At 35.3% G+C, this 27,922-nt stretch overlaps 1 protein-coding gene across 1 annotated transcript in view; it reads left to right on the top strand.

The window, feature by feature from the left end:
• The window catches only part of AQR (aquarius intron-binding spliceosomal factor), an 88,448-nt gene that overhangs the window by 29,365 nt on the left and 31,161 nt on the right, over positions 1 to 27,922 (top strand). Inside the window, exons 13-25 of the mRNA XM_019968473.2 lie at positions 474 to 577; positions 3,257 to 3,359; positions 5,895 to 6,015; positions 7,838 to 7,979; positions 11,118 to 11,296; positions 14,246 to 14,413; positions 15,493 to 15,662; positions 16,727 to 16,968; positions 18,927 to 19,073; positions 19,819 to 19,888; positions 22,169 to 22,279; positions 24,929 to 25,038; positions 27,438 to 27,573. Coding sequence (XP_019824032.2) covers positions 474 to 577; positions 3,257 to 3,359; positions 5,895 to 6,015; positions 7,838 to 7,979; positions 11,118 to 11,296; positions 14,246 to 14,413; positions 15,493 to 15,662; positions 16,727 to 16,968; positions 18,927 to 19,073; positions 19,819 to 19,888; positions 22,169 to 22,279; positions 24,929 to 25,038; positions 27,438 to 27,573 — 1,803 coding nt within the window. The remainder of the gene's footprint in view (positions 1 to 473; positions 578 to 3,256; positions 3,360 to 5,894; positions 6,016 to 7,837; positions 7,980 to 11,117; positions 11,297 to 14,245; positions 14,414 to 15,492; positions 15,663 to 16,726; positions 16,969 to 18,926; positions 19,074 to 19,818; positions 19,889 to 22,168; positions 22,280 to 24,928; positions 25,039 to 27,437; positions 27,574 to 27,922) is intronic.

Below are 27,922 nucleotides of genomic sequence, written 5' to 3'. Positions count from 1 at the left end.
AGGGCCTCTCTTTCCTGAGTTCCAAAGTCAAGCAGGGTGCATGCACACTAAGCTGTAGGCCCCTCCCTCAGATACCTCTTCATTGGGAGTTGCCCTTGAGACTTCCTTTTAGTTTTGTTAAGCCAGTTCTTTATTTTATTTATTTTTTTAAGCCAGTTCTTAATAATGAAGTGTTTTGTTCTGTTTTTTGTCGTTTCCTGTCAGTGAAGCTGGCCTTCCTGGGTCTTATCATGTATATTCAAAATGTGACTTTAGAAATCAAAAACTGAACATTGACTCTGGTTTTACACTCTTGCTGGAACAATTCTGTTTTCTTTTCCCATTGTATTTAGTGCTTTTGAACAAGGCAGAGGTCACATTTGAGAAGCATATAAGAAAGAGAAGTGCATTAATATTTTTTTAAAATATTTTTTCTGTTGTGCAGTAAGTTGTTATATGTAGGCATTAATTTTTTTTTTCCTGTTCTTTTCTAGAGAGCTGCTTTTGCACATTTCCCTGAACTCTATGATTTTGCTCTCTCAAATGTGGCAGAAGTAGATACTCGGGAATCCTTGGTGAAGTTTTTTGGACCTCTTAGGTAAGGCAGTATGAAAGGACGACTGGATTTTAATTTTCTTTATTTGCTTTTAGTTATTTTTGCACTGCTTTAGGTGATATTATTTGTTGCACTACCATTTATTGACAGTTAAAACTAGCTTCTCTCTAGCTTTTCTTATCTTTGGGTCACTTAAATATAATTATACATCTCTCTTTTTTGTAAAATTTATATTTTTGTCTTAAAAAATTTTTTTTTCTTTGTCATATCTTTCTTTTTTATATTTTTTATAATTTATACAGTTTTCCTAGGTCATCGGGTTTGAACCTAAGTAGTTGGTTGTCTGATTTCTGAGCCCTAATTTTTTTTTTTTGAGGAGTAATTGACATAAAACATTATATTAGTTTCATATATATAATGTAATGATTTAATATTTATATTTATTATGAAATTGATCACTTCAAGTGTAGATAGCATTCATCTTCATGCATGTAGAACTTTTTTGGTCTTGTAATGAGGACTCAGCTAAGATACGAATTCTACCCAAATTCATCTATAGATATAAGTGTGTTCCAGTCAAAATCTCAGCAGGAAATTTTATAGAAATTGCCAAGCTTTCTCTAAAACGAATATGGAAAGGCAAAGGAACTAAGATAGTCAAAACCATTTTTAAAAAAACAAAGTTAGAGGATTTCTACTACCTAACTTCAAAACTTACTATAAATTCACAGTAATCAAGACATTGTGGTATTGAAAACAAGGTAGACGTGGATCACTGAAACAGAGTCGAGTGAAACAGACCACAAATATATGATTAATTGGTTTTTGACTCAGGTGACAAGTCAACTCAATGGGAAAAGGCTAATTTCAGCAGTGGTGCCAGAACAATTGGACATCCATATGCAAACTATGAAACTTGACCAATTCCTCATATCGTATACACAGATTAACTCAAAATAAATCATAGACTTAAATATCACAATTAAAACTTAACAAGAAGTATAGGAGAAAATCTTTGTCATTGTGCTTTGTACAAAGTTTTCCATAGATACCAAAGCACAGTCCATAAAGGGAAAAGATTGATAACTGGACTTGGTCAAAATTTGAAATTTCCATTTGAAAGACATTGTTAAGAGGATGAAAAGAGAAGCCCCATACTGGGAGAAAATACTGGCTAAATTCATATCTGATAATGGACTAGTATCCAGATGTCTTAGTAACAAGAAGACAACTTTTAATGGCTGTAGATTTGAGCAGGTACTTCACCAAAGAAGATATGTAGATTTCAGTGAGTCTATAGAAAGATACTAGTATCATTTGGCATTATTAGTTATTAGGGAAAAGCAAACTTAAACCAAAATGAGATACCATTACAGACCTATTAGAATCGTTTATAAAAGCAACAAGGTACTGAGTCTTAACAAAGATGTGGAACAATTGCAGTTCTTATATATTGCTGACGAGAATTCAAAGTGGTTGTGCCACTTTGGGAAAAATTTGATAGTTGCTTACACAGTTTAGCATGCACTTACTGTGTGATCTAGTGTTCTCAGACATACCCAAGAGAAATGGAAACTTAGATTTACAGAAAAATCTGTCCAGAGACTTATATAGTAGCTTTATTCATAGTTGTCAAAACTGTTATTTTCATTGAAGTGTCAGGTTTATTATTGTTCAGATTTTCTGAAAGTGAAAGAAAGTGAAAGTGAAGTCGCTCAGTCGTGTCCGACTCTTTGCGACCCCATGGGCAGTAGCCTGCAGCAGGCTCCTCCGTCCATGGGATTTTCTAGGCAAGAGTACTGGAGTGGGTTGCCATTTCTTTCTCCAGGGAATCTTCCCGACCCAGGGATCAAACCCAGGTCTCCCGCATTGTAGACAGACGCTTTACCATCTGAGCCACCAGGGAAGTCAGATTTTTTGCCCTTATTCAGATCTGAATAACCATAGTTGTCAGTCATTCTTTCAAGTAAAAAGCGTGTACAAAGTATGTACTTCCTGTTCTGTTGCACAGAATTTCTAAAAAACAGATACTTAAGTCCACATTTAATAACATTAATAAATCTTTGCTGTTTCATCATGGACATTTTTAAAATTGACTTTTTTAAAAAGAGCCAGAGTGGTGGCTCAGAGGTTAAAGCATCTGCCCATAATGTGGGAGACCTGGGTTTGATCCCTGGGTCAGGAAGATCCTCTGGAGAAGGAAATGGCAACCCACTCCAGTATTCTTGCCTGGAGAATCCCATGGACGGAGGAGCCTGGTGGGTTATAGTCCACGGGGTCGCAAAGAGTCGGACACGACTGAGCAACTTCACTTTCACTTTTTAAAAAAAATGACTATGGCAGCAGGAATGCCATGATCACTTCTTACAGCACTGGATGGTGCCACTTCCTTGATCCAGGCTGCCAGTTTTACCCACCGTCACATTTGCACTGTCACTATACATGTAAAGACAGTGAGAAAAAGCCCGAATAATGTCTTGGTATTGATATGAAAAAATGTCCTTGAAACCTCCCTGAAAAGATCTAGGGACTATGAGAGGTTTGCAGAAGACTTTGAGAAGTCTGTATTAGAGGTTTAATATTCATATATGATTTCATATATTTGTTGCTGTGTCATAGGATTATATTTTCTAGGTAAAACTTTTCAAGCAGCCTGTAAAATTACTTTTCAAAAGTGAAGTTATAAGACAATATTCTGATCTCAATATTTTTATTCTGCAGTTCCAATACCCTCCACCAGGTGGCATCATACCTCTGCTTGTTACCAACCCTTCCTAAAACTGAAGACACGACTTTCGATAAAGGGTTTCTTCTAGAATTGTTGGTAAATATTAGTGTTCCTTGAATTATGCGTGTTTTTCCTACCTTTTTGAATCATTCTTAAAGATGTAGGTTGGTAGAGATTTTTTTTCTGGGCTAAAAAATTGGTTGATTCTTTTACCTGGTTTGGATCATATCAGCATTTGACTTTGTCAGATTTCTTTTTCATCTCTTAGATTACTTTTTTCAAGTCTCTTACCTCTTAAAACTGATTTCTGGTGTGGATTCATTCCATGCAGACATTTATGAGCAACATCTATGTCAAGCACTGGATTAAAGACCTTGGGGATACAGAGATGACCGACAGCATTTCTGCCTTTAAGTGATCACAGTTTACATTTACACAAACACACATACATGGATAATATATGTATTCATATCATTTATCTGTTTATTTTTAACATTATTACTTAAATATAGCACCTCAAATATTAAACCATACCTTTATCACTAGAGAATTCATGAATGTTTAGAAATAGAGAAAATTATCACTTCCTCAGTCATTTTGGGAAATGAGTATTAGTTTGAGCATTAACGCAAGCCTTTTGTAAAGTTTTATTTTTTTTAGTGCAGTTTTAGATTCATAGCAAACTTGAGGGAAATGGATATACCTTATGTTTTAAACTTCCATGAAATATTTCCTAAAGAGGATGATTATTTAACTGTACCTTACCATGAGGATCTAGGCTGTTTGCAGTGTTCACTCTTACAAATAATGATGCAGTCTTGATATAGGCCCCTTTGTGCTCAGATGTGGGCCTTTAGGAGAGGTGCCTAGAAGTGAAATTATTTGACTGAAGCATGTGCTTATTTAAAAGATAAAAGATGTAGTCTAACTGTCCTTCAGAAGCTGTGTGTTCCCATCAACAGTGTGTCAGAGTCTGTCTCCTTAAGCTCTTTTCAGCATTGGACATTATGAGTTGCCCAGTTTTGCCAGTCTCATGCATCAGTAATGCCTAAAGCGGCTCCTGAATGGAGTCTCATGGTTTTTGTTTTTTATTTTTAAAAAGCTTATTTTAATTCTCTGTTTCCTGATTACTATAAGAATGAGTTGTCTTTTGTATGTTTCAAACATATTTTTATACCTATATAAACTTTCACTGCATGGAGGTGTGTTGTATATATCTTTTTTTATACATAATAATAGGCAAATGGTTTTGAGATATATTTCAAGCTAATATAAGGTTTAAAACACAGTTCCTTACTGTAAAGAGGAAGATGATATGCTTGTTTTTGGGTAGTAACAGGAAACTATTGGTAGCAGGTGTTTTAAGCCTGGTGACAGGTGTTTAATGCCATTTGGAGAGAAATTCTTGGGAAGGGTTTTAAATTAACCAAGTATGGAAACTACTTTTTATCCATATACTCACTTGGATGAATTGTGTGTCTTGGGTCACTTCTTTGCCTGCCTTCTTACAAATCACTTTTCATTGTCTCTGACTGGAAGTGCTTTCTAAAAATTCCTTGTCCTATTTTCTGACAATGTAAAATCTTCTCTGGTAAGTCAGGTTTTGGAGATTAATAATAAATCCTTACTATAGAAAGAAATGAAGATTTTTCCAGGAACCTTTCTAATGGAAAATAGGTTTGAGTATAAAATTGATCCTGTCTATGCCTTTTAGGGTCTTACAGCTAAAATTTCATCCTTAAAATGTAAATAGTTATGTGAAAAGAAAACAGGTTTAAAAATTTATAGTGCGATATCATTATCTTTCATTTTCTCCCTCTCTTAAAAGATTTTCACAGGCTTTGAATTCTACTAATAGCCAACCAAATTATGATTAAAAAGTTAGAATATGCATATTCTTTACATGATAGTACAGTGTCTTCTTTTCTAAAACAATACTATCTTTACTGAAAAGAATGTGACACATTTTTCAAATATTATTTTAGTATCTCTTAACTAGGTAACACACTTATTTCTATATTTGAGATAGATCTCTAAAATATTAACAGTGGAGGGGTACATAGAGATCATTAAGTCCAGCTCTCTCATTCTCATTTTACAAAGACTACTGAAGCCAAGTTATTACTAAACTTACCCAGATTGTTTAACCAGTTAGTACAAGAATGAAAACCATAACTAGGACTTAGGGCCCCCATTTTGTTCTTCCATTAATGAGTGCCGTGTGCTATAGCATTATCTTTTTTAAGGTCTCGGCATGTGCCGAGCTCTCTGACACTATTTTACAGGATTCCATTTCATTTTTATAGGAAACCTAAGAGGGGAGTTAATCTGTTTTACTGAAAAGGAAATTAAAATCAGGGAGTTTGCAGTAACTTGCCCAGCATCCACAGAGCCCGTAAGTAGAGGTGCTGGGAGTTAAACTCAGATCTGCCAAATTCCAAAGTTCATCACAATCAGTACCTCTTTCGTATTTGATTTATGGAGAACGTGGAAAAAGGAAAAAGCATCTCTTGTTAAGTTTTATGAAAAATATGAAATGTCTCATTCCATACTTCATGGAGAATTTTTTAATAAGTTATTTTGATTAAAGAAAGATGTTTCTGACTTTCTTCCTAAACTTGTTTCTTTTAGGTGTCTCGTCATGAGCGTCGAATTTCTCAGATTCAGCAGTTGAACCAGATGCCTTTGTATCCAACTGAGAAGATCATATGGGATGAAAATATTGTCCCAACTGAATACTATTCTGGGGAAGGTATGGTAATGAAGTACAGCATTTAGATGTAACATGAAAGTTAGTGTAGAAGTCATCATATCTACCTGAACATACTTCTATTTGCTATCTCAGTCAGTTCAGTTCAGTCTCTCAGTTGAGTCCGACTCTTCGCTACCCCATGGACTGCAGCACTCCAGGCCTCCCTGTCCATTGCCATCTCCCAGAGTTTACTCAAATGCATGTCCATTGAGTCGGTGATGCCATCCAACCATCTCATCCTCTGTCGTCCCCTTCTCCTGCCTTCAATTTTTCCCAGCATCAGGGTCTTTTCAAATGAGTCAGTTCTTCACATTAGATGACCAAAGTATTGGAGTTTCAGCTTCAGCATCAGTCCTTCCAATGAATATTCAGGACTGATTTCCTTTAGGATGGACTGGTTGGAACTCCTTGCAGTCCAAGGGACCCTCAAGAGTCTTATCCAACACCACAGTTCAAAAGCATCAACTCTCTGGTGCTCTGCTTTCTTTATAGTCCAACTCTCACATCCATACAAGACTACTGGAAAAACCATAGCTTTGACTAGACAGCCCTTTATTGGCAAAGTAATGTCTCTGCATTTTAATATGCTGTCTTGGTTGGTCATAATTTTTTTTCCAAAGAACAAGCATCTTTTAATTTCGGGGCTGCAGTCACCATCTGGAGTGATTTTGGAGCTCAAAAGAATAAAGTCTGTCACTGTTTCCATTGTTTCCCCAGCTATTTGCCATAAAGTGACAGAACCAGATGCCATGATCTTCGTTTTCTGAATGTTGAGTTTTAAGCCAACTTTTTGACCTCCTCTTTCACTTTCATCAAGAGGTTCTTTAGTACTTTTTCGCTTTCTGCCATAAGGGTGGTGTCATCTACATATCTGAGGTTATTGATATGTCTCCCAGCAATCTTGATTCCAACTTGTGCTTCATCCAGCCCAGCATTTCTCATGATGTACTCTTCATACATTAGGGTAATTTTCTGGTACCCTCAAGTGCAACTGTAGAAGCTAGAAACTATTCAGTGTTTTGAATGCTTAGCATTAAGAATTTATTAAACTTAAGCATTCCCTAATGAATAGTGGTATGTGTGTGTGTGTGTGTGTGTGTGTGCATCATGCTGTATAAAATGTGCCCATAAAGCTGTGTTTTAAGGAGACCGAATAATGCTATAAGTGTAACTTTAGTTATGTCACTGTAAATGTATTTTGGGGTTCTTTTTTGACCTTTTGATGTAAGTGCTGAGTGCTTGGTTATTTATTATCCAAGGTAAATAGTGTTACATGAGGGTAATGGAAAAAATTGTATTCATTAATATTGTCAGAGAAGGAAAGGAATTCCAGGAATAACATAAAGTCAATGCCTTATCCTTAAAGTCTATCAGAAAGGCAAAGGTTCAGAACACAGTGGTGATCACTGAAGATAGAGTTGTGTAATATAATATGCTAATTCAGTTTCCTTGGTAAATTTGGTCATGGGCTGTGTTTATGGTAGCATTATTTCCTTTGAGATTTGCCAAATGTAAATTAGGTGGTAAGGAAAGAATTTTTTAGACCACTTGTGTCAGTTCTTTTAAGTATCTTTAAACACTGTTTAGAAGTACTGTTTGCATATGAGTCAGAGATGTACAGACTACATATATTAATGAAATTCATCCTTATTCCCAATCTTAATATATGGCATTCATTAACTTGGTTTCAGTTTCTGATGGAAACAAAAATAAGACCTTTTCAAATATGCTCTATTTTAAATATTATTAAATTTGTTAAGAACCTAATTTAATAGTGTTAAAAAAAAGAAAAATTCAATATGTATGTTATTTTCCTTTTCAGGTTGTCTTGCTCTTCCCAAGTTGAATTTGCAGTTTTTGACCCTTCACGATTACCTCCTAAGGAACTTCAATCTCTTCCGCTTAGAATCAACTTATGAAATTAGGCAAGACATCGAGGATAGTGTCAGCAGAATGAAGCCATGGTTAGTAAATTGGTTCCACTTGCAACAAAGAGATGCAAACAGTGGCTGACATACTTCTGTCAGAAACCTCACACATGTATTTGGAAATAATACATCTGGTGAAGATGCACTTTAAAATATGAAATATTTATTCTTTGAGAAATTATTTAATGTGAATTAGATATATCCAAAATACTAAAATAGAAAATATGTTTCTGGGTACTTGGGAGTGAGACTGAGGGAAAGGGAGGAGAGATCACTGCTCTGGGAGGTGGGGTGGGAGTGGGAGTAAGTCAGGCGATAGTAAAAGGGTAAAGAGGGGAGGGGACGGGCTGGCCAGCAGGCGTGTACTAGGCAGGGCAGTTTAAGTCCTGGAAGAAGCTTATGATAAAGGGGTATTCTGTTACCCCAACTGCTCTTGCGGCTGTCACCACTAGTCTCGGTCAGCCTCTCTAAAGGACCTGGCAGGAGATGAGGGGCATAGCTGAACATTGCACAGAGCAGACTGTTGGAAAATCTTCCCTGGCCCTCCCTCCATAGGTTGCCTTGAAGAGACGGAATCGTCAGCCCTCACTTTTAGGGCCTGTTGAGTAGGTTCCATTATTTGAGGAACTTTTCTGGCCCAAACTCAACTTTCCACCTGCTAGCTTACATCTGGAACTCCTTTAGCTAGGAAAAGCCTTTCATTCTGTTATAGGCAGTTCTGCATTATAAGATTTGTGATGGTTAGTTTTGCTTTTCAGACATGACTGACTTTGGGTAAATGCCCTTCATTCACTGTTTCATTTGAAGTATGAAATTGTTACCGGCAATAAGTTACATATCACAAATGACTGAAAACGAGTAAAAGAATTCTATAAAATGAATTTTTCATCACATGAGTGTCATCCCATGCAGACATATATATATATAATTATACTGCATTCTTTGTGAAAAGCTTAATGTGTTTTAAATGTGAACTGATTCAGGTATCTTCCAGGCTTCTCTCCTGACTAATTACAGAGAGCTGCATGGACACTGTGATTATGATCCTTTTTTTTTCATTTCCATATTTTATTTCATACACAGTTCTATTTTTTAATTAATCATTATGTGGAAAGTTATTCTGGGTGAGATTGTAAAACACAGCATAAAGTATTTTTGACTTAATAATCAGTTGAGTCAGTGGGCAGGCCAGCACTGTGAGATTTGTATACTCTCTAGCTGATCATCTCTGCCCACAGCTTTGCTGAAATCACTGCCCATTGTTTGGACCCCGGGGGAGTGCTTGATCAGAAAGCTGCCTTACAATTTATGGTTACCTTACACTTATATGTTCAGATTCTGGACCAAATTTTGATCATTTTGCAAAGTAGGGACTTTATAGCTAGCAGTTCATCAAGTAGAATGCACTTATACTTAAATGCCAAATAAAGCAATAAATACTTACAGTTCTTATGGTTTATTAATAAAGTAATTTTTTTAGCTTACATTATTTTCTATGAGTAGAACATATGTCTTTTTGGAGATAACTTCTGATAATAAGTTTTTCTAAATTTTGAAAATTTTATTTTTCTGCCCATCATTGAAAACTGTTAAAAATAATGAGATCTAAAAGGGTGGGTCTTCTTTCTGTTTCATGTCTTGAAGGAGGAAAAGTAGTAGAGGCATTGTTACTCATTACACAGTTCTAATCATACTTTCAGGCTATGAGCAGTATAAGAGGATGTGCTTATGAGGGTCAGAAATCTATACTTTTAATACCTCGTGTTGCAGGTAGATTTTATAAAGAGGGAAGGAATTGGAGAGAGTAGACTAGTGGTTGCTTAGGAGTAGGAACAGGATTGACTAAAGTGGATGAAGGGGATCTTTTAAAGCATGATGAAAATATTCTGTAATTGGATTGTGGTGATGAATGAACAACTTTATAAATCTACTGAAAATTACGGAATTACACATTTACAATGAATGAATTTTATGGTCTATCAACTATATTAAAGTTGTAAAGAATGGAGAAGGTGATAGAAAATTATTACAGAAGCTTTTATGCTCAAGGTAATGCCTTTTTAAGGGGCTTCCTTGGTGGCTCAGATGGTAAAGAATCTGCTTGAAATGCAGGAGACCCAGGTTCAGTTCCTGAGTCTGGAAGATCCCCTGGAGAAGGGAATGGCAGTCCACTCCGATATTCTTGCCTAGAGAATTCCACAGACAGGAGCCTGGAGGGCGAGTCCATGAGATCGCCAAGTCGAACATGCCTGAACAACTAACACACACACACACACATTGCCTTTTAGAAACTGTTTCAGTACTAACCAAGTCTTTGGAATAGCAAACTTTATTTTTAATTAGTTTCACTCTTTAATGTCATGTAGTTTTACAATTTTTTGTTATTTACAAAAGCCTTAGGATATTGATTTTCTTTATCTTGGTAAGCATGTGATTTTAGGTAGTACTTTCCAATATTGGAGTGTTGCTGCAGTTTTTAATATTACACATTTCCCAAATACGCTATTTAATGTAAAAGCTAAAGCACTAGTATAAGAAGCAATAATGAGTATTTGCATGTTAGTGGTTCTCGTTATTAGACCTACCTTGATTACTCCCGTTCATGGCAATATCTTTTCAATATCTTAAATATTGTCCCCTAAAGAAAGCATTTGCGTAGATATCATTTGCTTATCTTTAGTTTTTTTAAATCTAATTTGTTCTAAAACATTTTTGAAACAACTTTTAGAAATATTCCCTGATGGCTCAGATGGTAAAGAATCTGCCTGCAGTGCAGGAGACCTGGGTTTAATCCCTGGATCAGGAAGATCGCTTAGAGAAGGAAATGGCTACCCATTTCAGTACTCTTGCCTGGAGAATTCCACGGACAGAGGAGCCTGGCAGGCTACAGTCCATAGGCTCACAAAGAGTTGGATACAACTGAGCAACTATCTGAAGAGGGAGAAAGGGCAAAAATATAAAACTGAATGCTGGATAATTTTATTCTTTGACAAAATGGCTCAGCTCTTACATATATAAATTATATGTTTTTCTTTAGTTTAGGAATAAGATTTCCATATTATTGTTAGGACTTAAATACTAGCTAAACATGTGTATTTAGTTACCAGTTTAACTTGTCTAAAAGTTGAGCAAAGTTATGTTTTGTGTGAGTAATCGTCTGCTCCTGCTCTTTAGGCAATCAGAGTATGGCGGTGTGGTGTTTGGTGGTTGGGCACGAATGGCCCAACCCATTGTGGCATTCACCGTGGTTGAAGTTGCCAAACCCAACATAGGTGAGAACTGGCCAACCCGAGTCCGTGCGGACGTTACCATCAATCTGAACGTCAGAGATCACATCAAAGATGAGTGGGAAGGTAATTTTGTATTTCAAGAAGTGGTTACCTTTTGTCTTTTACTTTACAGACTTTTGCTTACAGCATTAACAAAAACACATATACTAAATATTGCCCTTTTAAGTGTACTAAATTTTATCTTTAAAAAGTTTGGCTTAAAAAATGACAATTGATTTATAATTATTAAGAGTAAAAACCAAGGATCATACAGAATAATAATTAAATACCTTAATACTTTACTAAAAAGCATAAAATAGCATGTATATCAGAGTGTTTTTAAAATTGCAGTTGGCAGAGCTGAGAGGAGAGCATTTTACATGTTAAAATGTGTCAGAAATGGCTCGTAAATGGATTTAAATTGGCACTTTTCTCTTCCCAGCTGCCTATGACAGCTCTTACTACCTTGTTAGGAGAAACAGGCGCTGGCGGGCTTTATTTCCTTCTACCTTTGTGGCGTGCCAGAAGGAAGGCATGGTCCCTTAACGGATCAGTTTTCAGAAATTACTGCTCTCAATATAGCTGTTTATAACCTCAGGGACTGTATGATACATTCGTTAAATAATTTTGAAGGAATCCAGTAACAAAGCTGGCCAGATGTTTAACAAATGGCCACTGTAGTGGGTAGCGTTTGTGACAGATTGTTTTTACGACTCCTGTATCCCTTAAAACTGTTCCAGTCTGGCATATTATACGTCTAAAATAATGTATACTTTCGTTATTGCTGAATTGTGAGAGAGGCATTCAGTTGCTGAGGAAGGTCTTAACGTTGACTGCTCCTTAGAGCTTGAGGAGGTATTAAGTAAATACTGTTTTACATAGTGGGTAATGAACTGAAGTAACTTATTGGCCACCCCTAGAAGTTCTAGTGATGCCTGGAAATAAAACTTGGGGAGAAGCAAAGACCCTTTGTAGAGATACATAGACAAGCTGTCTTTATGATGTTAAGGGGGGAAAGAGGTTCTTTACCCCAAACCCCTTGGGAACTCCTTACTTCCATTACTTTGGAGACAGCTAATCAGAAGCCCATCAAGTCATCTTATTTTTTTATTTTAATGGACCTCTGGCAGATGAGAAATACAATGGATAAATTTTGATGGGCAAGATAGGAAACAATAGGGTATCGTGGGATGAGAGATTTATTTGGGGCAGTGGTCCCCAGTCTTTTTGACACCAGAGACAGGTTTCGTGGAAGACAGTTTTCCATGAATGGGAGTAGGGGAATGGTTTTGGGATGATTCAAATGCACAACATTTATTGTGTACTTTATTTCTATTATTATTACACTCTGATATATAGTGAAATAATTATATGACTCAGCATAATGCAGAATCAGATCATCAGGCATTAGATTGTCATAAGGAGCATGCACCATAGTGAGGTTCACGCTCCTACGAGAGTCTAATGCTGATCTGGCAGGAGGCGCAGCTCAGGTGGTATGTGTCTGTGGCCTGGAAGTTGGGACCCAGTCAGGGGCATGGTGGGTAGAAGAGTATTTTCTGGGAAGCCAGAGCCAAAATGCAGGCCCTTTATTGGTTCCAGATAGAGCAGCAAGATAAAAAATGAGAGAGAAGTTCTATAAACAGTAATGAGCATTGTCCTGTAAAAAACGAAAGTTTTGCGGAAATGAAACTAAATACTATAAAAGATCGTTGTCTCTTCAAGAAAGTATGAAGCTCAAGTCATTATCTTCTCCATTACCCCATTTAAAATTATAGAAACAGAATTAATGAAACTGAAATATCTAGAAGACAGAGCCAGGATGGAGTAAATGCAAATGGTTGAAAGAGTTGAGATTATTGTAATACAAGTATTTTTAATGTGGACTGAGACATCCCACAGTATCCCTCTGTGATGCCAAAAAGTGACATTGGTAGGGACAAAATTACTTCTCAGGCCCAATTCTTTGACTGTAAGACTTGGAGGTTTCAATGAGTTGTGTGCATCAGAAGCTATATAGGCAGTGCCACTCACATAGTAGATCATTTCCCCTTCATTTTCATTGTTCTCCTGCTTTATTGCCTAGAATTTGTTGGGAAATAAGCAATCAAATCATTATTATGAGTCAGTTATTATTTCTAGCACACTTGAACCATATTCCATATTGAAACCACCAGAATGGTGCTAATACTAGCCACACTCACATTTACTGATTTGATTGAGTTGTTTATCTTGTTACCAAGGTTATAAGTAAGCAAAATGTTCAAATTTGCATTCATACTATACAATAACTAACCAAAAATGAATGAGAAAAAATGATATATAACATTACATGCTGTGTGGTCTAAATAAAAATCCCTCATCTTCCAGTATGTCTGCTTTTAATAGAGCTGGGAATCTTATTTAATCCACTATTTGAGCTAATGAATGGGAAACTACGGACTTTGGCACAAGTATCCTGTTTCTTGACATTTGCTTATGAAAATTTCAGTATTTGCCAACTGAAGCAACGTCTATTTGGCTGTCTCCTCAAGATGCTGTCTGTAAACAATGTTTTCGTGCCTTGATGAATTATTCTAGAGTTGACCTGTTCTGGTGAAATGCAGTTAGGCTATTGTTGAAATGACACTGATGGATAGTTTAAACTGATGTTAGAAACCTGCTAAATATGATACAGATGCCAGCCATATTTTTGGTTACTTATTAAGAATGTTAAAAATAAGAAAGATGACAAGCATCTAATTTTGGAGTTGTAACATGATCTAGAGGATTTATTCAGTAATGTATATATGGCATAAATTTCCTTATTTTAATATAAAGAGAAATTTTTATTTAATTATTGCTTCAAACAATGAGTATTAAAGGTATAAGAAATCTATAATTGTATTACAAAGTAAATATAATCATTGATCATCTCTGATGTTTTAAATATTTTTTATATCTTTTCCAAAGATAAAAGGAAGAGAATTTACCAATGGAAGACAGAAAGCAGCAGCATTCTAATAAGTGAAAATGTGTTTTATGTTTTACTAGGCCTTCGGAAGCATGATGTATGCTTTTTAATTACCGTGCGTCCCACAAAACCTTATGGTACCAAGTTTGACCGAAGAAGACCTTTTATTGAGCAGGTTGGCCTAGTTTATGTCAGAGGCTGTGAAATCCAGGGCATGCTAGATGATAAAGGGCGTGTCATTGAAGACGGTATGATGATCTTTATTTTTGAAAGACTGTGTACATAATGAAAAATTTCTTTGCCTTTTTGTGTACTAGGTAATGTTTTAGTTGTTTTATATACTAAATCAGCACAAAGGATTATATATATAGAAGTGTGTAGGGTACCTACCACCCAGTTTTAGAGATAAATAATATGGTTTCTGGACTTCTGTATTATATTTTGGACAGGCTCTTTTGAAATTGCCTATATTTAAAACTCTTCCTTTTATGATACTTTATTGCTTTTAAAAACATCTTAATACCTCCTACAGTTGTTCCCTGATATATCTTCCTAATTTCTCCTTTTTAAGTTTCACTGATCTGATTCATGATAGCAGTGGCTCATAAATGGAAACCAAACTCCTGTGATTTAAAATGCATGGTGGTATCTATGATGTCATATAACTGGCGTAGGGAAGGGATGGTCAGCTATTAATGTTTGATGGGTGGGGCCAGGAATGTTAAGTACCTCAGCAGAACTGTCTTCTAAAAGGATTTATCTTGCCCAAGATGCCAGCATAACCCTATTTAGAAGCATCTCCTTGGGGCTTCCTTGGTGGCCTGCAGGGGAGAAAACCCAGGTTCAATCACTGGGTCAGGAAGATCCCCTGGAGAAGGAAATGGCAACCCACTCCCGTATTCTTGCCTGCAAGAGGAGCCTTGTGGGCTACAGTCCATGGGGTCGCAAGACGAGTTGGACACAACTGAACAACTAACATAGCACACACACACAGAAGGAGCTATGAGTAACTGACACAAGTAAAGCTCTTTGATTTGTAAGGCGCCTCTTCCAGTTGAGGGCGTACACAAATAGCTGCAGTTCATGGCATTATACCATAAACATCACACGATTGTTCTGGGAAGAAATAGTAACAATTTAGAGAAGGGAGAAAATCTTTTCAGCTTGGAATTGGAAATGGATGAGTGAAAGTCATTCTAGTTGGAGGAATGGCTTGCAGTTAAGTCTGAATAGTTTACTCATCATTTCTAGAAAGGGAATACTGCTAACTTACTTTGATATTTGAAACATATATATTTCATTTAACAAACTTTAAAAAAATGTCTAGGACCTGAACCCAGACCCAGTCTTAGAGGAGAATCAAGGACTTTTAGAGTGTTTTTGGATCCAAATCAGTATCAACAAGATATGACCAATACTATACAAAATGGAGCAGAAGATGTGTATGAAACTTTCAATGTAATAATGAGAAGAAAACCAAAGGAAAATAACTTTAAGGTAATTTCTGGGCTATACAATTAAAAGTACTGTATCTTCATTTGAATAACTTTTAAGGCATAACTACATAGATACTAGGTTTAAAAAGATTTAAAATAGTGATCACTGCTTTTGTTTTGATTTTAAACAAATCTCTTAAATTCTTAACTTATAGATTAAATATAAAATATATTTATTTGCTAAATCTTACTTTGTCTTTTGATGAGACTAAGAGAATTTTAGGTTTAAAGATTAGTTCAAGAAAATAAGATAAGTGTGATTAACATACACTATCTTGTTATTTCATTATCTTGTTGGATGTATAGCATTTATAATATAAAAATGCCTGGTTTTGTTATTCTTTGAAATTAATTGCCTAACCTGATTTTCGTATGTTGCATAGATCACTTTGTTGAAATAATTATTGGAAAGTCTTAAGAATCTGCCTTGGCTTCTAGTAATTACTTTTGACAATGTATATATTAACTATTATGGGGACCTCTTATTGTAGTCCTAATTCTTTAATTCTGAAATTTAGACATTTCATTTTTATCATTGTTCATTTATTTTAATTTCTTATCTCTAGCAGTGCTAATTTTAGTATTTCTAAATTGTGGTGTGTTTCACAATCAAGGCATACATTAATGTGCTTCTGGTTGTATATGTCTCAGTAATGAGGAACTATGGGCTATAAGGTGGAGGAAACTGCAGTAATTTCTAAGAGGAAACATTTTTTTCAAGGGTTTGTTCTGTAATGTTTTCTTGCTATTGTGTAGACCTGATCAGATTTTCATCCTACTCAACAGAAGTCAAGTGATAAACTCATCTATGACATTCTGTCTAAATGATCTCCTAATGGATAAACTGTTCTTGCTAAGTTTGGTCTTTTGTTTAACTCAGTGTATGGTATCAGCTGGAAATATAGCTGTTGATTCAGTCTAGCCAAGCACCTGTCAGCAGAAAATAGCTTCTTGCCTTGAAACACTTGGGAATTCTGGATTAGTGCAGCCAGCTCTACATTCCACTGAAGTGCAAATGTTTGAGATGTCTTCCTTACAATTCAGTTTTTGTCGTCTTACTGACAGGCTGTGCTGGAGACTATCCGGAACCTGATGAATACTGATTGTGTGGTACCTGACTGGCTGCATGACATCATTTTAGGTTATGGGGATCCAAGTAGTGCACATTATTCCAAAATGCCCAATCAGATTGCCACCCTTGATTTCAATGATACATTTCTCTCCATTGAACACTTAAAAGCCAGCTTTCCTGGTCATAATGTTAAAGTAACTGTGGATGACCCAGCTCTACAGATACCCCCTTTCAGGTAAAGTCAAAACTGGATATACTCCTTTCCAAGCTTTCTGTAGTCATTCTGAATGAGGCCATCAGGACTGTAGCTAAAGTAAGTTTTAAGTATCATATCTAGATTTTGTTTGGTAGTTTTCACCTTCCCCATAAAATCACTGGGATAAATTTATTTTATTAGACTCTATTTCTAATTCTTTGTGTAGTAGCTATTTTAAGACCACAGTAAAAGTAGCCTTTGTCTTACAAGGAATCAGTTTGAAGAGTATTATATAGATATATTTGTGGCCTTTGACTGAAGAAATAAGTCCTAATTAATATAAAGAGCCACGTGATTTTGAACTCTTGCTTTTTAGGGAAAAATTCTTCTTTTAACCCTATTTGCTTTCACAATTTTAAATATTAATAATATTGTTATACTCAAAATTAAAGGAGCTTTGGATTAGTTTTAGTAAAAAAAAGGAACAGAGTACCTGAAGTACTGAATGCTTCGTGAATTCCATCATATGAATTAGTGGCAAAGCACTAGGTAAACTTGGGATGTTAGCAAAGGATTTAATTACTTTCTTAGTTGCAAATTAGAACATATAGCTTTTAATTAACCATTAAATATAAATATAATAATTATACATATTAAAAACATGTACCCTTTTTAATTCTCAAACCTAGTCTTCCTCCATACGTCTCTAATCTTGTTAATGGCAAAATCAACTGAAATCTCAGCATTATTTTTTAACCTTTCTATTCCCATCACTCCTGCTGTGTCTTACAGATTCTGCCTTAAGGATACATTTTTTTTTTTCAAATGTCAGTCCTGATGGCTCCCTCTCTAAACCCTCAGCACTTTCAGTCTTTGTAATGGTAGTGTCTTTCCTGCCCCTTGTCTCCTTTCTTAAATCCATTACATGATGCCTACTGCTAGAGTCATTCCACTGTCTGATGAAAACTGACCTGTTAGTTTCTTTGGTTCTTAGCTTTTTTTTTAATCTGTTTTTTTCAGAATGTGAACAAAGACAAATAGTACAAATAGAGTACTATTAGTACATATATATAGAAAAAGTACAAATAGAGAATTAACTTTTTAGTTTAATCTTAAGAGTTTTCATTGACTCTCCACCAGGTACCTATGGGAAGTTGCTTCCTGGGGTATCCCTGACGCCAGGCTAAGAACTTCTGCCTTAAAGGCTTGATATTCCAGAGGTGTCATAACCAGGTGCCAGTCTAGCCTCTCTAGTTTTCTCTACTGTATCCTAAACTTCTCTAGAACTGGCTGTTTGTTTCTTCCTGGAATGTCTTTTGAAATTCATTTTAGATACTATCTTTCCCATAAAGCCTTTTCTGATTAAATGAAGGACAATGTGTAAAGCACTTTACAGTGAATATGCTGTAAGTATGTAAATTGTCTTTTGTAAACATTATGCTAAGTGAAAGAAGCTAGACAGAAGAGAACAAATACTATATGATTCAGTTTACACAAAATGACCAGAATAGTCTGATATAAAAACAGAAAGTAGACTGATCGCCAGAGGCTAGGTTTGAGTTGGAATACGGAGCGACTGCTTAATTGACATGGAGTTTCCTTTGGAGTGATGAAAATATTCTGGCTTTAGAGTAGTGATGACTATACAACCTTGTGAATGTACTAAAACCGATTGAATTGAACCTTTTAAAATGGTGACTTTTATAGGAATATTATCCCAGTTAAAAAAAAGTTATTTCCCATAGGAAAAAAAATTAGATAAATGTTTCTTCTTTGATTCTCCCTTAATCAGGTGGCCTTTTTCTTAATCTAAATACCTTTAACCACATTTCAGTGCTTTTAAATTACTTTTTTGAAATTTATATGCAGAGAGTAAATTCCTTTAAACCATAAATGATTCTTGCTCATTACTGTCCTCTGTACAATGTCATGCATGAGACAGTTACTTGGCAAATCGTTGTTAATTGTGAAAATAAACAAAGGTTTTGGTCTTGTAGGATAACTTTTCCAGTAAGAAGTGGAAAGGGGAAGAAGCGGAAAGATGTAGACGGGGAAGATGAAGACACTGAGGAGGCAAAAACTTTAATTGTCGAACCTCATGTTATTCCTAATAGAGGTCCTTATCCTTACAACCAACCCAAACGGTAATTTCACTGCCTCTGCTAATTCTAGTAATAGATAATAGTTTGCTATTTCACATGGGTTAGTAATATTTAAAAGTTTTTCTGATTCTTTGAAAATTTTAAGAAACTTCTGTTTCCGGACCCTCTTTACTTTTCTTCTGTTAGTTGACTCAATAGTTCAGACATTTTTGACCATTCTGTAATATTTCAAAAAGAAACATTTTCAGGTGCTATGAACAAGAAATGTTAGCATCTGCCTGAGTGTGACCCAGGTTCTCACTTCACGACCATGTCGTGCATTTAGCAGCTACCCTGGTGCATGTGTGCCATGAGTAATAACGTGGCAGTGTTTGGTGTTAGATGGGGAACCAGTACTTTGACACTCCAGTTAAGATCTGGGCTAACCATATTAAAAAATATCTGTCGTCTTTTCTTTCCACAAGATTGATTCAGTTTTAATTGGTCTGTGGAGGGGCAGAGGTAAAGAAAGTCATTCAGAAAGACTGGGTCAGTCACGTGATCTGCTGTGCAGCATTGTGCTTATAGTTAACAATACTGTTCTGTGCATTTAAAATTTGTTAAGAGTATGTCTTTATGTACTTTTTGCTGCACACGCACAGCACAGAAAGGGCTCGGGTAGGAGGAGAAGAGATTGGGAGACCAGGGACAAATACAGAGCACATGTCCAGACCTCTCCTTGTCTAAGTTCTTATTAACATCATCCATCTTCATGTTTAACCAATTTCTTATCCACTCTTATTTGCAGTAATACAATTCAGTTCACTCATACACAGATAGAGGCCATCCGTGCTGGAATGCAGCCTGGGCTAACTATGGTAAGAGAATTACTGTTCTACTAGTTCTTAAATGGATTCAGACTAGAAGTAAGCATCAGATTTTCAGAGTATATTCCATTTTTAAGCACAGAAACCCAATTGAATTAAGTATTTATAAGTAATTGTGACATCTTATGTCATTGGACACTACTCATTTCAATGTTCATAAAAAATGTTACATTAGAACTGAGCTATGGCCATTTGTTTATGTACTACCTATAGCCTTTCTATGCTGCCACAATGCATAAAGTGTTTATTTGCTGGCTCTTTGCAGAAAAGTTCTGTTGACACTGATTTAGAAGTGTGTTTAATTTCTAGGTATTGGGAGGTTTTCTTGTTGTCTTCCAGTTACTGGTTTCCTGGTCTATATCCATTATGGTCAGAGAGCATATTGAATACTTTCTGTAATTTTCATTTTTTTAATTTAGTAAGGTTTGTTTTATGGCCCAGAACATGATCTGTTGGTGACTATTCCATGTGCGCTTGAATATGTGCTCTGTTGTCTTGAGTGGAGTGTCCTCTGTATGCCATTTGGTTGTTGCTGCTGCTCAGTACTCCTGAAGTCTCCAACTGCAGTTGTGAATTTGCTTCTCCTTTGAGTTCTGTCAGTTTTTGCTTCATGTGTTTTAAAGCTTTATGGAGATGTATGTACCCTTTCAGGGTCGTTGTGTCTTATTGGTTAATCGATGCTTCTGTCATGTATAATGTCTGTCTTCATCACTGGTAACTTTCTTTGCTCTAAAGCCTACTTTGATATTAATATAGCCAATGCAACTTTCTTTGATTAGTGTTTACATGACAAATCTTTTACTGTCCTTTCACTTCTAACCTACCTGTTATATTTAAAGTGAGTTTCTTGTAGACAGCATATGTATGGGCATTTCATTTTCCCTCTATTCTGAAGTCTCTGCTTTCAATTGGTGTGTTCAGTCCATTTACATTTAATGTTCTTATTGATGTGTTTGGATTTAAGCCTCCTGTTTTATTATTTCTTTTTTATGATTGTTCCCTTTTTGTGTGCTCCTATTTCCCTTTTCCTGCCCTTTTCTGAGTTATTTCAGTAGTTTTAAGTGTTTCATTTCTACTTATCTATTTTGTTTATATCTCTTGTATAATTTTTCTTGATGGCTACTCTAGAGAATTATAATATACATATATGTTTTCACAGCCTACTTAGAATCAATATTTTGTCTCTTAAATTGAATGGAGGATCCTTGCTTCCGTGTAAGTCCCTTTACCTTCCCATTTTATGTTGTAGTTGCCATATATTTTACCTGTAAATCCATTGAAAATACTATCACACAATATTAAAATTTTTTATTACAGACATCAAACATATTTTAAAGAACTCCAGAGGAGAATAGTCTATTACATTTACCATTTATCCTTTATTCCTGATATCTTAAGTATCCTCTGGTATCATTTCCTTTTTTTTTTTTTTTGCTGTGCAGCATGTGGGATCTTACTTCCCTGACCAGGGATTGAACCCAGGCCCCCAGTAGTAGAAACGCAGAGTCCTAAACACTGGACCACCATGGAATTCCCTGGTGTCGTTTCCCTTGTCTGAAGAATTTCTTTTACCAATTTGAAGAACAGATCAGCTAACAATGAATTACCTTTGTATTCCTTCATCTAAGAGTATCTCTAATTCATTTTCGTTCTTTAAAATATTTTTCACTGGACATAGAATTTTCATTGATAGTTTTCTCTCTTTAGCCCTTTAAAAATGTGATTCCACTTCCTTTTGGTTTCCATGGTACTGATGAGAAGTGCACAGTTATCTGAAATGTCTTTTTGCTATATGTAATATATCATTTTTCTCTAGTTACTATTAAGATTATTTTTGTCTTTAGATTCCAACCATTTAATTATTATATGTCTGGTCTTAGATTTCTTTGGTATTATTCTGTTTATGCTTCAGTGAGCTTCTTGAATCTGTTGATTTATGTCTTTTGCCAGATTTGAGAAATTTCCAGCCATTATTTCTTTAAATACTTTTCTACACTGTATACTTTTCCCCCTCTCTAGAACTTCAAGGATATCAGACCTTTTAATATTGCCCCATAGATTCATGAAGGCATGAATCTTTTTTTCTGCTTTTTATTCGGGATGGCTGATTTCTATTGATTCATCTTCAAGTGCACTAACTCTTACCTTCTCCGTGTTGCATTGAATTTACCCAGCAAATTTTTTAACTTGTTTCATCTTTCAGGTTTAAAATGTTCTTTTTCTAACATTGTGGTAATTCAGTAGTTTGCTATGTGTTCATCTGCTTTTTAGGTTGTGGGCCCACCAGGTACAGGAAAAACAGATGTGGCAGTTCAAATTATATCCAACATCTACCACAATTTCCCAGAGCAGAGGACTCTGATTGTTACTCATTCCAATCAGGTAAGAAAAAGGGAATGTGTGTGTACATGTGTGCTCATGTGTGCACATGCTAGTATGAAGTGGATGTGCATGTATGGAACAGGAGACGCATGGAAGCACAGTGTAGATTTCTGCGTATATGATAACCTGATTATGGGCACACAGCATACCAGCAAAGGCTGATGGCCATAGTGTTTGTTGTTGAATTAATCTTGAATTATCACTGATTATGACCAGACCGTTCTAATAGAGGCAGTCCACATGTGGAAAAGCTGAGAGGAATATTTGGATACGTGGAAATTGACTTTTCCCCCCATCTTCCATTCTTAGCTAGACCTTTTTCTTTAAAAGCGTTACCCCTTGCTAGTAGTATTTTTCTGCTACTAGAATGGATATTCCTAAAAGACTGAACCTGTATCATACTGACACTGGGTTGAATTTTAAGTTCCTATGAAGTATACATATGAATATGTGTATTACATGGGTGGACTGTTTGAGGTTGCTGGTCCAATACATAAAGCATGTATAAATGGCTGGGGCTTCCTTGTGGCTCAGATGGTAAAGAATCTGAGCTGGTAAAGAATTTGCCTGCAATGTGGGAGACCCAGGTTCAATCTCTGGGTCAGGAAGATCCCCTGGAGAAAGGAATGGCAACCCACTCCGGTATGCTTGCCTGGAGAATCCCACGGACAGACAAGCCTGGCAGGCTACTGTCCATGGAGTCGCAGAGTTGGACACGACTGAGCAACTGACACTTTATAAATAACTAAAACAAGAAAAACAAACTCCTTTCTTGTAAATAATGGATGAAAAATGATCTTTATATGTGTGCCAGGGTATTTATTCTAAAGCTGTCATAGAAATAAGGAAGAACAAGTAATATTTATTAATTCTCATGTAAATGTGACAGGCAGCTCTCAGAATCTTCTGAAACATGTTGTGAAACTTGCACAGTAGTCTGTGCCAAAGGTACTTGTTTTCTCTGAATACATATTAAAAATAGTGCTTTCGGTTCACTAGTTTTTTTTTTTTTTTAAAACTGGTCTGTGAAGAAGCACTGGGTTTTTAGAATGTTCAATGTTATTTATTCTGTTATTCATCAACTTTTAATCCCAGAATGTTAAAACTATTAACTGTCCATCCAATTCATTCACTCTGTTTTCTTATCTTTAATGTTTGTAAGTAACTGGCATGGTATACTAAAATTGTGCAGGGGAGAGGGTAATTGAGACTTTATCTTGATAAAAGAAGCAAACTGTGTAAAGACTTTTTCTTTCTTCTGTTTAATGAAATTTAGTCTGTAATAATTTTACCTATTTTCAACTTCTTAGAATGAGTAAGATATTATTCGTGTATTGTTTTAACACACTGGTTTTTTTTTTTAAAAAAACAAATTTTGTCATAACTCAATAATGACTTTCTGTAGTATCCTCTACTTATGACTGACTTGTGTAGCACTGTTTTAGAGATGATGTTATTTTGCAAAAATAGCCAAAGATGTCTTTGATCCTCTGATAATCAAATCATCCTCTTTAATACAAATTGTTTATTTTTCAGAGTTTGTATACCAGATCTTGGTTTGAATATGTGATTCAAGCCATTCTCCAACATCACTTTAATTCATGATGAAATCTTACAGTTTTTTCTGAGATTGCCATGTGCGAGTATTTTTTGCCCTCTAAATCTATGTGGTTCATAAGTTTAGATAGGGAAGGTTTAAATAGTGAGTAATGCCATGTGGTCTGATCTATTGTATCTCAAGTTTTAGATGGAGAATATTAAGAGTTTGGATAGTGTGAATTATTTTTTCAGAAAATTTTGTTTTATCTCATCAGTTTCTGAGCTCTAATTGCTAGAATTTTGGTAGTAAAAGATGGCTGGATACTTTATAGCTTGGATGTTTACAAGACTGGCTATTGACTTCATGGTCAGGGCTAGACTAGTGGTAAATTCAGAGAAATATTTGAATGGGGGCTGATTTTTAAATGTCATTTTTATTAGTGTATCTTTAAATGCAATGAAATGTTTGCCTTTCTACAAAACCTTGTGACTATGGATGTTCAGATATTAAGTGCTAGGATTTCAGGAAGCCCCAAAGATGAACATTTCATGGGTAAATGTCTTTCATCAGAACAGTTTACAATTAGTGCTCTGCTCCTTATTGTGTCAAGAGCTGATTTAGACTCTCAGCCTAAGATCTGAGTGCTGCACTTTGGGTTCCTCTCCGAGGTCCTCTTGATGCCTTCTACCAGCACACCTCCTGGGAGGCCTTCTCCAGCCACAAAACCCTTCCAGTTTTCTGCAACTCATAGAAATTTTGTTGAGTAAAGTGAAATTTGATGTGATTGTTAATTATTTTAATAATTATTACTACTTGAGGGAAATAGAAACTGAGCCAGAGCCTTATGTTTTCATAAATTATCAGAGATGTAATAGACAGATGACTTTTTATGATTTCCAGTTATTATTTGACTACACATACATATACTGCATTATCACAAATCAATAAAAACACTATTTCGTTTAAATTATAAATGACCTAATATGTTTCCTTCTGATCTCACTGGGCAATACTCATTCATTTCTACCCTTGTGATCATTAGTTTTTGTTACTTTTAAAGGAGCCTACTGATTCTTTAAAACTCACTCGTTCTTTTTTTTGTTCTTCAGGCCCTGAACCAGTTGTTTGAGAAAATCATGGCTTTAGACATTGACGAGCGCCACCTCCTGCGTCTTGGTCATGGAGAAGAAGAGCTGGAGACAGAGAAAGATTTCAGCAGGTGAGCAAACAGGGATGAGTTTTGAAATAGTATACGAAGAATTTTTAACCTTCTCCTCTTTTTCTTTAATAAAGAAAAAAACAACAGGAAAGAGAGCAGTGAATAATCCAACTGAATTCTGAAGGGTTTTAGCATAACCTACATAGGTATACTAGGTTGACCCCAAAGTCTGGTCATGATTTCCCTCTGCTCGAGTTCTACATGTTTATGTCATTTTTCCCCTCAAACACATGGTTATTTCAGAACAAGAGTTATCTTGTTCATCTTTTTTAAATTGCAGATTTCCATTTGCTTTCTGTTTACTAAAGTCAACATTGCCAAACCCAAACTATACAACTTTACACAATTGCTTTTTACATTTCATCTAGACATTTAATTTCATTTAATCTGGGCCCAATTAGGTAGATTCAGTTAACAAAATGCAATTGGAGATTAGTGATTGTATAAACTTTGGGGTTGCAAGTATTATTTCAGGAATTTATTGCCAGTTTAGCTGGACTTTATGTTAATATGACATAAAGTGACTAAAATTTTACAAGTCAGATTTCTTCTGCTATTAGTATTTTGGTTTTTCCTTCAAAGTTGCTGTATAAAAAACAGCTTGTTTCATTTATAATTAAACTAGTTTTTAAAGCTTGATTTCTGACATAGACATAATTAACAGCTGTACATAATTAATACAGCCTTTGACTATTGAACATTACTTTTGTAATCATTACTAAATTGATTATAGACATCAAAAGAACTTAAAAGAGTATTAAATTACTACGTTGCATTTATTTAGAGTTCTTATATTAAAGAGCTCACCAAATATTTTTTAGCTTCTAAAAAGTCAGAGGGCAAGATCAACACACCTTAAGTTACTTAGGGCTCTGGATTCTTAATTTTTGAACAGCTGGTAATGCTTCTGAATTCTTCCCATGGGTATTTCTTCTTGTTGAACCTAACTTATTAAGTGGACTCAACTCTAAAAATCTGCTAATCCAGATTTCAGTGAATGTATTCAGGCTGATGAAATGCTAAGTACTGTAACTATAAGTGTATTGCAATATAATTTATAGTTTTTAGAGAATATTACAATAGAAAAGAAGTAGAATTTTTAAAGTGATTTCTGGTACTACCAATTTTCTTGGGGAAAAACTCTTTTTGCTTTCTGATGGGTAAGTCAAGCTCCAGGCCTTATTAGTAATGTGTGTGTTTATTTGATTGTGCAATTATTTCATTTTTCTCTTTGTCATAATTAAAAAGATGAGGGAATAACCAATTGATGGAGCATAACACGTAGTCAGAGCATGCTCATTCATCAGTTAAGTTTGCCATCTTACATGGGCATGGTTCATGGCACCCCAAAGTGGTTACAGTGATAATGTCAGAGATCACAGAACACAGATAACAAATATAATAATAATGAAAATGTTTGAAATAGTTCAAGAATCTCCAAAATTTGATACAGACAGCAAATGCTGTTGGAGAAAAATGACAGTGGTAGACTTGTTAAATGCAGTGTTGGCACAAACCTTCAATTTGTAAAAAACGCAGTATCTGCAAAGTACAGTAAAGTGAAGCCCAATAAAATGAAGTATTCCTGTACATTGCTTTCCCGTTTTAAAATTAATTGAGACTTTTTAATATAGTTTTAGATTTACAGAATACTTGAGCAAATGTTACATAGGATTCCATTGTATACTGCTGCTGCTGCTGCTTTTTGGTGGTGAGAAATTGTAGCAGGCGCTTTGTTATGGTGGGAAGAATTTGCACAGGCTTTGGGATCCAGTTCTGGTTCCCCTTTTTTTCCTTAACTACCTAGCTTTGGGCCAGGTACTCTCCAAATTTCAGTTTTCTTACACATTCAGCAAATATTTATGAACCTATTTGGTCCAGATGCCAAGCTGTGTTCAATGCCAAAGAATAAGCAAATAAATTTTGAAATTACATTTCAAAAGTTTTAGAGCTAACCTCCTTTTATGATAGTGGTATTCAGAGTAGCCAGTTTGTAAACTATATTCTGGTTTGTTATGAGATTAACTAGCACTTGAATGTACTATGGTGTTTTCTTCTTTGCAACGGTCTTTTTATGAAGAAAAAAGAAAAGATAGCTGAACTAAAGGTGTTTAATAATATAGTTAATTTTCCTTTCTCACAGACCACCAACACATTTGCACAACATCCTTGATCCAGCAGTAGATTTTAAGTAGCTTTGGTACAAAATAACTAAAGAAATACCACTTGAGTTATTTTATACCAATGCTACCTAGTAAATGTAAGCTATGTTTTCTACCTTTTATTTTCTTTGCCCATTTATTATTTCTGTTATGATTTTCTTAAATATTTTGCTGACAGTTTCCTTGAAAGTGTCTTCATAATATAATTTTGCTTTTTTACTTAATTGAAATTTTTAGGTATGGAAGAGTTAATTATGTCCTAGCTCGAAGAATAGAACTTTTAGAAGAAGTCAAACGATTGCAGAAGAGTCTAGGGGTTCCAGGAGATGCTTCATACACTTGTGAAACTGCGGGCTATTTCTTCTTGTATCAGGTATAAGAGATTAAAGATATTTAAATCATACTTTATTGGAATATACTCTTTATTTAGAAACTGGGACGGGTTCTGGAGATCCTTTCTTGAAAATTATTTTTTCAAGTAGATTAAAATATATGCTGTTGCCAAAGCTATATTTGTGGATGTTAAATGTTTTGTCTCCTATTGTCTTCAATTTTCTTTGCTAAATAACTTGGGCCAGTGTTGCTACTTTAAAATTTTTTTCTTCTCCTTTTTTGTTATTGACAAAGTTTCTAGTCTCTCTTTTTTATTTTTTCATTTTTTTTTCATTACTATAGAAATATAACTAAATAGTCTAGCTACCCAGTGGTAACAGATGCAGTTT

Source organism: Bos indicus, chromosome 10 (genome assembly GCF_029378745.1).
Source record: "Bos indicus isolate NIAB-ARS_2022 breed Sahiwal x Tharparkar chromosome 10, NIAB-ARS_B.indTharparkar_mat_pri_1.0, whole genome shotgun sequence".
In the NCBI taxonomy this organism is placed as follows: Eukaryota; Metazoa; Chordata; class Mammalia; order Artiodactyla; family Bovidae; genus Bos; species Bos indicus.
The sequence above is the reverse complement of the archived record's forward strand: the minus strand, read 5'-3'. Positions and strand labels throughout refer to the sequence as shown.